The sequence below is a fragment of the Clupea harengus genome, chromosome 4, assembly GCF_900700415.2.
Source record: "Clupea harengus chromosome 4, Ch_v2.0.2, whole genome shotgun sequence".
NCBI lineage: Eukaryota > Metazoa > Chordata > Actinopteri > Clupeiformes > Clupeidae > Clupea > Clupea harengus.
In genome coordinates this window covers 2,988,477-3,001,600 of record NC_045155.1, presented here as the reverse complement: position 1 = coordinate 3,001,600, position 13,124 = coordinate 2,988,477, and the positions used below count along the sequence as shown (strand labels likewise).

Below are 13,124 nucleotides of genomic sequence, written 5' to 3'. Positions count from 1 at the left end.
TTAAAATAGTTACATTACTTATTACATTTTAACATGATTGCTAATAGTCTGTAACCTATTACACTTCAAAAGTAACCTTCCCAAACATGCTGACTGAGCAGGATAACCATCTGACAAACGGGGAACAAGCTGCTGAAATATTAAAGCTTTTATTTCACTGCCGTGGTATTCGTAATTCAATCATGTTGAATTCAAACTTTCCCAAAGGAGTAGACCGTAGGGGAAATGCGTTCAGGGGTAGTGGAACGAAATGTGACAGTCAGGAATAAATCCCGTGAGCTCATTGGCTGCTGATGCCATGTATAAAACGCTGCGGCACTTAACTGCGGGCATCTTTCGAGGAGTACACGCTGAACCCAAAGCACGCACATAATTTTTGTCCGTGGCTTTTGTCTTCCGTCGTTTAACGTGTTCAGGCTGTAGTTTTGAGCGTCTGAACATTACGCATTTAGTACAACACATCAACATGAAAGAAAGAAGAAATACGCAGCCGATGATGGTGAGGTGTAAACTGGTGCTTGTTGGAGAAGTCCAATGCGGGAAAACGGCAATGTTACAAGTGCTGGCGAAGGACTGCTATCCAGAGGTAATGGAACATCATGTTTGAGAACAAGAAACATCGAAATTAAATTGTACTGGTTTCTGGTTTATGTTACGATAGAGCATGCCTGATAGACATTCTAAGGCACTTTTCCCCGGTATGTAACCTGTTGTTAATGATGTTTGAAGTTGAGTCATAAGCGTAGTAGATAGTTGCATCCCTCAATTAGGGAGCTCATGTCCGTGTCATATGTCTCAGACGGTATGGTTTTCAGAGCCTGCAGTAATGATATTTTTTTTTCATCACATTTTAACTAACCTTGTTATTAATTGTACAATTAATTGAATCAAGTGCTATACACGTAGTCTATTTGACTGGCCAGCCGTATCATCGTGTCGTCACTCTGCATGTTTGTGATAAGATTCTTTGCTGTTTTGTGCAGACATATGTTCCCACCGTATTTGAGAATTACACCGCTTGTCTGGAACTTGAGGACCAGCGAGTAGAGTTGAGCTTATGGGACACATCAGGTAAAGGATTACTGTTTTATTATTTCTGATGTCTAATAGGAAATATTTGCTCTATATGTTGTGGTACTTCTGATAAATATTAGAGCAGTGATGATACAATGCTGCCATGACCAAAGGTATGATGTGGATATCTTATGACTGGAATGGCATGATTTTTTATTATTATTATGGAATAGCCCAGCTGTGCTAGTGCTTGGCTGCTCAGTTGTAATGAAATGACACGGTAAAACCAACAAGGTTAAAACCAACCAAGTGAAGTCACCATAATCCCACTTCAATTTAGATTTCTATCCTTTTTATTTTTTGTATTTGTCTTTTGATCCATATTGCATGGCGTGCTTTACCTCGTGACTGTATCAACAGTGTGTTATCCAGCATTCTGTCAGAGTATATTTGTACCCTCATGTGACTTCTGAAGTGAGCTAGTATGCCTGGTAGGAATGTCAATCTGGGCTCAGGTGCTTACAGTTGCTCTGCTCATACTCCACTAATCAGACAGCAGGGGCAAGGTGGCCCAACATGCACAAATGAATGACTGCGTCGTATGTTGTAAAGTGGGTCATTTGCAGTCTAGGATGTCTCTTGAAGCCGTGACCTCCATTTGCTGGCTTTGTCTAAGCTGACTCAGCTGTAAACATTCCGTATGTTATTCTGTGTCATACATATAAGAGAAAGTTGTCTGGTGCACATGCCTTGCCTTGAGCTGTGTTTTTTTTAGTCATTTCATTTTTCACACTGCCCTATTTTGCGCCTCTGATGTCATTATTCAGCACCTCACCACTCAGCTATTGTCAAGGTGACCACTGAAGAAACGTGTGAACGTCTGAAGGCTGTCTAGTCACGGTGATGGCTTTATGCAAATCACATAAAATGATTAACAAGTGGCCTAATTTAGGTACAAACACGTCATTAATTTGTGTCTGGGCGAGGAGAATGCAAGCCAGACTAATACAGTGCTTGATTCCTTTAACCTCATTTCGAGTTCAGCATTCATATTTAACCATGGACTTCCCATGTACAGGCTCCACTGTAACTACCTTAGTGTCCACCACTGCCTTACATTCTGTGTGCTTAGTGTTTCATTTTAGGATGGTTGAAACTGTAGCTACTTTTGACTACTTCCTTACAGCTGTCTTTAATTGGCGATATCTAGCCAAAATGGACTCTTGATCATGTAGCTCCTCTGGCTCCTTGTGCCGTGCTCTATCCCTTATAAAGGTACGAGCATCTGCTAAAGGAACCAGTGTGAGTGGGACATGCTTGACGTAGCCGGAGTGCGCTCGATTTCAAACCCACTGATTTGCTCCTGCTTTGTGTCGTGGCATTCGTGTAGCTTCATCCACGTTCACATCGAGGGTGAAAACCCAAATAGCCCACAGGCCCAGCCACATCCTAATATAGCTATTAGTGGTGTCCCTCAACCCACTGCGAGTGACCAATCAGACCGTCCACTTAGCTCAGTTGTCTAATCAGACACAGGGCCTTGTGCTGTGCAGAGAGGGGCTCATATTGTGGTAGAGCACATGAGCAGCCAGGCAGTTAAATCCCCCCAAGGGCATTGCATTCTAGCCTATTGACCTGATTACTGTAAACTGTGTTGTTAGTGTGGACTGTGCAGTTTCTGTTGGATTGCTCAGTTTGAGATCTACATGATGGAGCGCCTTGTTCAGCGAGACTTCACATTCTTCTCAGATGGATGCTGAATATATTACAGCTATAAAATGCCACGGCTGACCCTAATATGGTTATATTGCATCTACAATACATATTAAAAATAAATAAAAAAATAGTAATATTTTATAATAGTATGTATAATGTCTTGTTATTGTCAAGATTTATAGTCTCCTCTTTGTATTCAGTGTTGTATGGTTTACTCATTTTCCTCAGGAAGATTGTTTTAAAAAGCTGAATGACAATTTGGGGCCGCCCAAATCCCTGAGCTCTTTAATCTCTCTGCTAAAGTTCTTTGATCCGATTGGTCTGTGTGGAGATGCGCTAGTTGATAGGCAAAGCGCGCTTTGGAGGGAGAAGAAAAAAAGAGGTTTATGGGTTTTTTCCTTTTTCTGGAAGGCAGAGAGGATGAGGCAACCGTCGAGGGACTTGATGAGTCCTTGTTCTAAGCCTCAGTTCAAACCCCTGCAGCACCCAAAACATCTGAACAGGTTAAAAACCCTTTCAGCTCTAAAAATAATAAGAACAGCTAAAGAGTCCCAGTAGTTGCTTTGCGCTCACAGACCAATCTTTTTGCTTCAGGCTGAAAATGGCAGCTGCCAGTGTTATTATGGTTCCAGCAGAGAGCTGTGCATCCTTTGGCCATGTACCCTGGTGTGCTGTGACAATGGTAGAGTGGCAAAACCTGTTGTTATGTGATGGAGGTGTCCTCATCTCTCATTAACTGAATGCTGGTTCTCTCTCTCTCTCTCTCTCTCTCTCTCTCTCTCTCTCTCTCTCTCTCTCTCTCTCTCTCTCTCTCTCTCTCTGGTGCAGTATGTCTTTGTTTGTTGTTGCCGTGACGCACTGATTGAGCGTCCCTATCTCAGGGGCTTCTCACCATTGATTGGGCTGACCTCATCACTGGCTGTGGGAGCGCTGCTTGTCGAGGGGCCTGTTTTGGATTTACAAGCTGAAATCAATTTTGACTTTTTAATCAGGCGGGGTCCTTCGGATAGGTCAGAAGAGCGCCCCGGGCGGAGTCTGCCTTGCTGGGTGCCAATACAGGAATGCGTGGATCAGTGGGGAGGATACTGTAGGTATTAGTGGCCACGGATTACGTCGCTTTGATTTCATCGCACTGATGGATGGGCCAAGAGTGTCGTCAGAGAGGGGCCGCTGGACACACATGCCTGAGGATTTACGAGAGCCTCCCATGAGAATCCAGTCAGGCACTGACACAGAAACATGTTCACATATTAAGGTCATGTTTCCAAACAGAAAGGAGAGTATTATGGAAAAAAAAGAAACGCTCACTGTGCCATCCACAAGGAAAGGAGGCTGTAGCTTCCTTTAGTTCCGTCAAGCACAGGAACTAAAAGCTTTATCAGATTATCTGTGGTGGTGATATGGAGTGCATATGGATGAGTGTGAAGAGAGGCAGGCCTGGCAGCTGTTGAGATATGGAAATGAAACAGCACTGAGCCAGTGCTTGCTGAAGTGGTGGTGGATGTGGTTGGGGGGGGGGGGGGGGGGGACGACTCCCTCAAGACTCCCCCAGGGGTCACGGCCAGCGGTGTCATGCCACATGGGGGTGGGAGTGGTGTCAGGATGGCTCTTTTGTTCCCGCCCCACGGGGCTCGGTGATGGGCCCTCTCCTGCATCCCTCCACCCTTCGGTTGGGGGCAGGGGGAAGGCGAAGGGAGAATGTGTCAAGACTTGTTCCCAGAGATCCCTGATTGGGGGAAGGCTGTTTCTCCACACTCCTCGCCATCGTCCCCCCCCACCCTCCACCATTCTCCTCCTTTGTGACCTCTGACCCCGGGTTCTCTTCTTTTGTACGGCATTCACATGTGACAGAGTAGCAGCGATTCATCACAGTGAGAAGATGGCCTTTCAATGAGGTTGAAGAAGAAGGCCCAGCAGAAGTTGAAGGTTAGCCTTCTAATTTGGTGCTCAGTTTGCAAGACGAAGGAGTCTATAGGGAAACTATTGTGGGGCAGACTTAAATGTGTACCATTGTGGTGCGATAGGGTTACCGAAGCTGTAAGAAGGGTTTTTTTGTTCTATAATGAGAAGAGCTGGAGTTTCAAGGTATCACTTGTACCCTGTGGATTTAGCTTTAGCTTAAAGACAGACACTAGCCTCTGCCAACTACAGTCTTTGCTAAGAAATTGGCAAACAGGAATTCCCATGCATCAGCCCAGAAGATGTGGGAGGGCCTCCAGAAACCTGGAATTCACTCTAAAAGAAGCCAGCATCGTTAACCTAGCTGGCCTCAAGACATTCCCTCTTGTCAAAGGAAATAGGGTAATGACATGGAAAGTGCCGTGATAAGGATGTGTGTGTGTGTTTGTGTGTGTGTGCACATGTGTGTGTGTGTGTGTGTGTGTGTGTGTGCCTGCGTGTGTGTATGTGGGGGGGCTGTCAAATGACGGGCGGTGTGGGGGGGGGGGGGGGGCTGCTACTCTATATGAGACTCACAAAAGCAGGCCAGCCCACCTCCATCTGCTGCCCGACACAAGGCCTTTCCTGTGCCTAAGGTGCAGCGCCTCCCATGTCAATCACACAGCTGGCGTTGGCTTCTGTCGTACGCTGCGTTGCTTAGCGCCCAAGTCTGACGCTGCTGTAGGACTCAACTGCACAACTGCAGGGAATGGCGGAGATACACCTCCATCACGTCAAATCAGCAACCCCACCCGGCCGCCCTTCGTCTCTTGTTTGCCTCTCTTGTACCCCGTTTCCCCCCGTCCGTCGCAGCCCCTTCTTTCTGCTGTAGGGCGGCGCTGTAGTGGGACAGACGCTCGCTCGCTGCTGTTGGGGAACATGCGGCGCACGGGACCGTGGTGCTCGGCACATGATGTGCCACGGAGGAAGCGTTTGATAGCGGCGCTCTCTGATCCCAGACTGGAGGACACTGGGGATTAGTGTCGAGAGAGGTCTCGCTGCCACAGAAAAAAAAATGCCCTCCCTTCCCTCTCTTTGTCTCTCTCTCTCTCTCTCTCTCACTTTCTCTCTTTCTCTCTCTCACTGTGTCTCCCTCTCCCTCCCTATACTGATTTCATTAGCAGTGGCTGAAGGGGATTTTGGTATGCGCATCATGTCGTTCATTCTCCTCTGTAGTCACTCTCTGTCTCTTTCTCCCTCTCTTCTCCCTCTCTCTCACTCTCTCTCTCCCTCTCTCTCTCTCTCTAACCATTGCTACGGCTGTATGACTAATTTGTCAACTTTAATTGAAACGGCACGGTACTTTCCTGCCGCATGCATGTCCATCGATTTCCGCGTTTAGATCAGTTTAGATTTAATGCAGAGTCACACCCAGGGCTGACATCAACCCCCTCCCCCCCACACACACACACACACCACACCACACCACCCCTCCCTAAAGCCCATCAGGAACAGATCGCTTTTTCCCAGTGCATTCGATCTCTGGAAGGATGCTATCACTGCACACAGACATTATGCCTTTGTGTACATTAGCTACAGCCTCTCCGTTCCCCAATGCCCCAGCCCTCTCCTGAGCCCTCTCCCCAGCCCAGCTGATGGAGCAGATAGATACCCGTCCTTCTCATAGCTGCACCACCTTAATTGGAACGCCGCTCTCTCTCTGTCTCTCCCACTGACAAAGATCGCCTCAGGGCATTGCAGCCTTATGCTGTGGATTGTCAACATAAGGGCTGATGTGGTTTTCATGAGGGAGGGATCGGTAGCTAATACCACAGCAAATGAGCTGACTGTGTGGGGAGACCAGGAATGGACTCGCAAACAAAATGCAGCCCATGAATTTGTTGTCAAGTGTCCCCCAATTTGATCGCCCAAATTCAAACTGACACATGTTTATCAATCAACGAATTACAAATTAAAAAACACAATATGTTATTTGTATTGTTTGTGTCTGGCTGAATCTGTGCTGGTTCTTCCTGCTCCTTCCCTTTCTCTTTTAGTGACATATGTTCATCTGTTTATTTAGATTGTACAGTAGGCTAAGTATTTAACAGAAAGGCGAGCGTGGGTGTTCTTTTTACGGGCGCAACTTTCTGTCCCTGATAGTCAGCCTACCAAAGAAAACGTGTTTGTACACTGACATAGGCTATTTCTAGACCGCTGTCCAAATCGAGTTTAAGCTAATCTATTTTTTTTAATGGGGAAATGAAATCAATGATCCATTAATTCAGTTAATTATATGAAACCAGTATAGTTTATTATATCCATCTGTTAGTGCGTGTGTGTGTGTGTGTTCTTTATTAGCGTTAACTTAACTCTAAACATTTGTGCACTAGTTAAACCTTGGAAACCTTTAGTGGGAAAAAAAGTTACAAAAGTTAACAAAAACATGAATTTAGCTAGTTCACATCACCTAGCATAACACAGCCAACCTTCCTCTCTGATGCTCTTGTCCTTTCCCTACTCTCCTCGTCATCACGTGCAGCAGACTGCTTAAATAAGTCCGTTGTTTTTGCACATTTTACGGTGACAGCCATCAAAGGCTTTTTTCTCTTTCTGCCGCTCCTTGTCTGCCATGCTGGCCGCGGGGTTCCTTTTTCTCTCATTTTTTTTGATTGAAAATGTAGTGAACTGACCGAGCCCTCAGTGCTATTACAGATTGCAACAGCCGTGTGGATGCGGATAAGCTTGCCTTTTGAATATGTGTATAAGCTATATCAAAGCTGTAGTCTGTAATGCTGAAGGGTTTAAAATAAATAAATAGAGAGAATTCTTAAACTTCCCAAAGGCCAGTCCGTGTCTGGGGGAGACGGCTGTGAAACTGACGCAGATGAACGCCTCTCCATCCTCATATATACATAATTTAGGGGGTATGTGATGAACCAAGTCATTTTCACTGGTCAGAAGACAAGTTCAAAGCGTAAAAGCTTTTTTTGTAGTGGAGCCAGCCGTGCTGGTTTGCTAACCTTGACGTGAGATATAGGAATTCAAATCAGCTCCCCCCACCTGTGCCTTTCTCCCAGCAGATCATATTTTTAAATCCCAACTGTAACACACGAAGTCACCTCCCCTGAACTCAACATTTCATCCTTCGTTCAGTGGGCACGCACCATTGCAAACCTATCCTGTTATCTCTCTCATTCCTTCAACCAAACTGGGCACGTGAAATCTAGAGGTGGGAAAAACAATCGATACAGTGTAGTACTACTATATTTTTCAGCACAATATTATATCAATCCAACAATTCCCAAGTGTCACGTTATTTATTGAATGTTCCGATTTTGTTTTGGTACATACGTACGTCTACTCTGATAACGTTGCTTCTGAAGTTCACAAGATGGCACAAACAAGACCTCATTCTTTTCTTGTGTCACAGTGGAAATTGGAAAGGAAGTCAGAGTCGAGAACCAGTTTACCACGCCAAGATGGCTGCAGAGACTCCCGGTATACGAAACGTAATATATGGGAGAAATAAATCGCAATGTATTACAGAATCGAATCACAATACTTGCCATACTGTAAAATGCAAAGAATCGCAATATTATCATACATACAGTGGCCCAAATATCGTGATCTTATCGTATCGTCGCCTCTGTGGCAATTCCGACCTTTAGTGAATACCCCAGAGCGTTTCTTACTACTGTATGTTGTCCTTTGTGTCAGTATTCAGTTTTCTTACTGAGGCAGGTAAACCAAAGGGTAAGGGGGGGGGGGGGGTGCCTGGAAGGGGAAAGTAATAGGGTGTGTTCTTCATCACAGCGTCTTCACAGAAGACGAAGATTCCTCCGCAGCACAAGTGGGTGGGCATATATTTTGGGCAGTGGAGGTGTCGGGGATGGGTGTTGTGTCTAGCATGATTGGCATTAAAAGGAGAAGCCTCCACTTGGAAAGGGGTTGGAGGAAAGAACGCTCACCACACACACACACACACACACACACACACACACACACACACAAAAAGAGATTGGTGAAAAAAATTGCAGATGGTGGGTTTCAATGCTGTTGCTGTGGTAACTGCGAGGGGCCTGGAGACATCGCTTGTGCTGCGTATGGGGCTGGTCTGATGGTACTGGGTGTGTGTGTTGGGTGGGGGTGGGGGTGGGGGTGGGGGGGTTTAGAGGAGACGGTGGGGTGGGGGTGGGGGGGGGGCTTACTTAAGGATTCAGTGCAGGAGAGTGGAGGCGTCTACCGGCGGCCCCCGGCTTCTCCCCGCTCCTCTGGTTGCGTAATCCTCTGTATGGATGGCGAGAGAGATAGAGATAGAGAGAGATAGAGAGAGCAAAGAGGAGAGAAGAAGGGAAAGATCAATGAGGATTTAGAGCTCACTTGTCATTTTCCTCTCCTCTAAAATGCCAATAGAGTGAAAGGGAGAAAGGAAGGCAGAGGGGAAGAGCACGGCTTCCTCCCTCCATGGCTTATGTGCTGCTGGTGGCCGTGAAGTAGGGCTCTGCAGTCACAGAGGAGATGGACTGAAGTCTTTTGGGGTGTGTGTGTCTGTGTGTGTGTGTGTGTGTGTGTCTGTGTCTGTGTCTGTGTCTGTGTCTGTGTGTGTGTGTCTGTGTGTGTGTGTGTGTGTCTGTCTGTGTGTGTGTGTGTGTGTGTGTGTGTGTGTGTGTGTATCGGTTGGTGATCCTAGAATTCTCTACCCTGTCCTCTCACTTTCTGAGTTTTTTTTTTAATCACAAGGAACGGTTGTGTCCAAAAGACGACAAACCTACTGAAAATTCATTGTCATTTAATGAGACTTTAGGGAAGTTCTTCCCCCGTCTTTCCCCCTGTACTATCCCACAGACTGTGCACTGCACTGTGTCCTCATCTTCCGGTGTCTTTTCAGTCTTTGTTTCTACCATGGCCCAGACCTCACTATCTCACGCCCCCACCTTGTGCCTTACATTTACATTTACATTTAGTCATTTAGCAGACGCTTTTATCCAAAGCGACTTACATATGTGTGACTTACAATGTATACACATTTTACATTTACACTGATGGCACACTGCACATCAGGAGCAATTAGGGGTTCAGTGTCTTGCTCAAGGACACTTCGACAGGGAATCGAACCAGCAACCTTCTGATTACTAAACGACTTCTCTACCACTGTACCACTGTCGCCCCACAAGCTGAGAAACTGTGTTTTATTTACAGGCTCCCCCTACTACGACAACGTGCGACCCCTCTGCTACAGCGACTCGGATGCCGTGCTCCTGTGTTTCGATATCAGCCGCCCAGACACGGTCGACAGTGGCCTGAAGAAGGTAGTGGATCAAAGGCGTTCTCTGATTCATGCTAGCCTGCCAACTGTCTCCCCAACACTCCTAAGGCTACCCTCCGCCCACCACCTCCCTCTCTCATGTCTCCCTCGGCTAACAAGGCCTCCAGACCCACACATGATGCAACAAGAGAGCAAAACACGCACTCGCAACACTCTCTCAATAAGCTCACAGACATTTCCCACCACTCTCTCTCTAGTTTCTCAATAAGCTCACAGACATTTCCCGCCAGTCAGAGGTATTCCGAGGACAGCAGCATTCACAGCCAAAAATGCACCCCCATTCGAATAACTTGTAGGAACATATGTATTTGACAAGCCATCAGTCTATTTCCATTAGTCTTCCATAAGTCTTTCACCGTAAAACTCATGGCCTGTGTATGTGTTTGTGTGTGCGTGTGTGTGTGTGTGTGTGTGTGTGTATGTGCAGTGGAGAACAGAGATCATGGACTTCTGCCCCAACACACGGATCCTGCTCATTGGCTGCAAGACAGACCTGCGCACAGACGTCTGCACCCTCATGGAGCTGTCCAATCAGAAGCAGACCCCCGTCACTTATGAACAGGTACGGCCGCGTGAAGTTCCATCTGGAGAATCCTCATCCTCACGCTGCGGGTACTCGGATGTGAAACGTCAGAATTACACTTGTACCTTGACCTATGACCTATGGGAAGGTTCACGGTTTTCCATCGTTTAGTGGGGTTAAAGCCAAAATGTCCATATGCTACTTGGTTAAAAAAAAATGCAAAAAAGATAGATTGTGAATTAGATTGTGAGATTGAGTGTTTGGCTTCACCACTTCCTCGCCCCCTCTTTAATGCTTCTCTCTCCCGCTCTTCTGTGTATGTCAGGGCTCCGCCATGGCCAAGCAGCTGGGTGCTGAGACCTACCTGGAGTGCTCGGCCTTCACCTCTGAGAAGAGCATCCACAGCGTGTTCCGCACGGCCGCACTGGCCTGCCTCAACAAGCTCCAGCCGCTGCCCAAGAACAGCCCCACCCGCCGCCTGTCCAAGCGGCTGCTGCACCTGCCCAGCAGGTCGGAGCTGCTCACCTCCACCTTCAAGAAGGAGAAGGCCAAGAGCTGCTCCGTCATGTGAGTGGGGTTGCGGTGGAGACCAAGACAAAAAACAACATCACAGAGTCAGAAAAAAATCAATGCCAACTCCCCCCCCCACCCACCCCCCCCCCCGCCTAGCGGTGACCTCCCCTTTACTGTTTGGTTTGGGGAAGGGGGGGTGGGTGGTTTATGATGGTGACATCATACACCATGCAAAGGGTTCTGTGTTGACTCTTTTTCCCACCCCCCCCCCAAGGAAAACAAATGTGTAAAAAAATCAAAAGTCCTTCAGGACAAGTGGACACCTTGTTGTCCACATTGTCCTGAATCTTTTCAGTGCATATCTGCTGTATTTGTTTTGTTCTTACTCTCTCTCTCTCTCTCTCTCTCTCTCTCCCTCTCTCTCAAACATATCTTTGCTTCTTGGAAAATCAGAGATCATCCGCTCTGTCACTCTCGTTCTCACTCACTGTATTGCCAAGACTATTGCTATGCGCAGCTGTAAAAACGGTGTAAAATGGTAACCGTTTTGTGTCCGATGATCTCAGTTATAAGGGAGAAGAGGTGGGCGAGCCATTTTAAGACATTTTTTTCCGCACAGCTGGTATGTATGCACTATGGGGATGCAAAGAAGGGAGCAGCCTGGTCAAAGCCTATCTAGCGGGTTCTAGTGGAACTGTGGGTTTAACCCTGCTCTCTCTCAGTAGGCCTGGTTGTCAGGAGAGAGAGAGAGAGAGAAAGCCTCTCGACACAAAACTGAATAGCAGACGCAATCCAGCCTGTGAGGAGTGTTGGTGTTCTCTTGCTGCTGGCTGCTGGTTGCCCCCCCCCGACTAGGAGCGGGAGGATACATGCCCCTTCACCTCCCAGCATAGCCGTGGCAGTCTGAATCCAAAAAAAACCAAAACACCAAAGGAGAGAAACAACAAGGGAGGAGAATTATGCGCCGGTGATTCCAGAGGCTACCAGAGTTTAAATCATCACCATCACCATCACCACCTCCCCGATTCCCTTTCCACTCGTTAAATATTGTCTGATCTGCACGCTTCTATTTTTAAAGAGGCAATAAGATCCGGCAGGGAAGAGGGCAGAGCGGCTCCTGGGAGGGGAGTGAGATGGCATTAACATGATGATTGGTATCGCCTGGCCTGCAGCTGCTTGGAGACTGCAGGAATAATAGGGCTGAAACGGAGATCCCAGATCAGCCAGGCCGTCATCCACCAGAGGGGAGTTTGAAAGGGGTAGGGAGGGCCGCTGAGCTTAGAGGATGAGAAGTGTAACATGCTGAGCACATCAGATTTATCAGGGTTTGATTTTTTTTTTTTTCTCTTCATATCTCATCTCCAGAGGATGATCTCCCAGAAAGCAGTTGTAGCAGCACGTTGTTCATGCGTCAATGTGAATCAACAAGGCAAAAAAAACTCAAAAGAAAGAAAAGAAAAAAATATGCAGTTTTTACGGATAATGATTTTTATCTGTCAGGCTAGATTGACTCTGCTGAGAGCTGTAGCTGGCTTAATCTGTAGGGACAGGTTGGATGACAGGTTTTTAGTTTTTTTTTTTCATTTGCCAGTTTCAACTCTCTGATGTAGCACTCCATCTGCATTTGATTTTGCTCATCAACGACTACAGTGACTCGGCTTTCAGACCCATTTGTACAGTACATGCATTTACCTCAGAATGCATACCCTGCACTTGTGGTGGCTCAAATGTTAGTTGACAGTCCAGTGTGTACCTAAAACTTTCAAACTTTCAAAACTCTTACGCTTCATAGTAACGTGTGCGAAACATAAATTCCCGGAAGAAGAAAAAAAACTACACAGATCTGCTTTTAAGCACAAAGCAATAATGACTTGAGTGCTCGTGATGTGACGTATATTAGGCAGTGGCAATAAAAACTTCTGCTTTGTGATTTAATGTCATGCTACTGCTTTGTGGATGTTTGTATAGAAACGCCTATATTCCTGCTTTAAAAAAACCCAGTGACCATAATGTGATCGCACCCTGTTGACCCCTCCCAGTAGCCACAGAAGGGGCTGGCTCAATTGGGCCTGATTTGTGAAAACACAACAAAGTAACAAGGGAGGATTTAGTTAGCAAACCAGTAAAGCTGAACAAAAACAGGAGTGTTAA

At 46.6% G+C, this 13,124-nt stretch overlaps 1 protein-coding gene across 1 annotated transcript; it reads left to right on the top strand.

The window, feature by feature from the left end:
- The first annotated feature begins 261 nt into the window (after positions 1 to 261).
- On the top strand, positions 262 to 11,103 carry rnd1b (Rho family GTPase 1b). The gene is made up of 5 exons (XM_012824237.3): positions 262 to 586; positions 984 to 1,071; positions 9,811 to 9,920; positions 10,365 to 10,499; positions 10,786 to 11,103. Exons 1-5 carry the CDS (start codon positions 467 to 469, stop codon positions 11,029 to 11,031), a joined length of 699 nt encoding a protein of 232 aa, XP_012679691.2. The 5' UTR covers positions 262 to 466; the 3' UTR covers positions 11,032 to 11,103.
- The last annotated feature ends 2,021 nt before the right edge of the window (positions 11,104 to 13,124 follow it).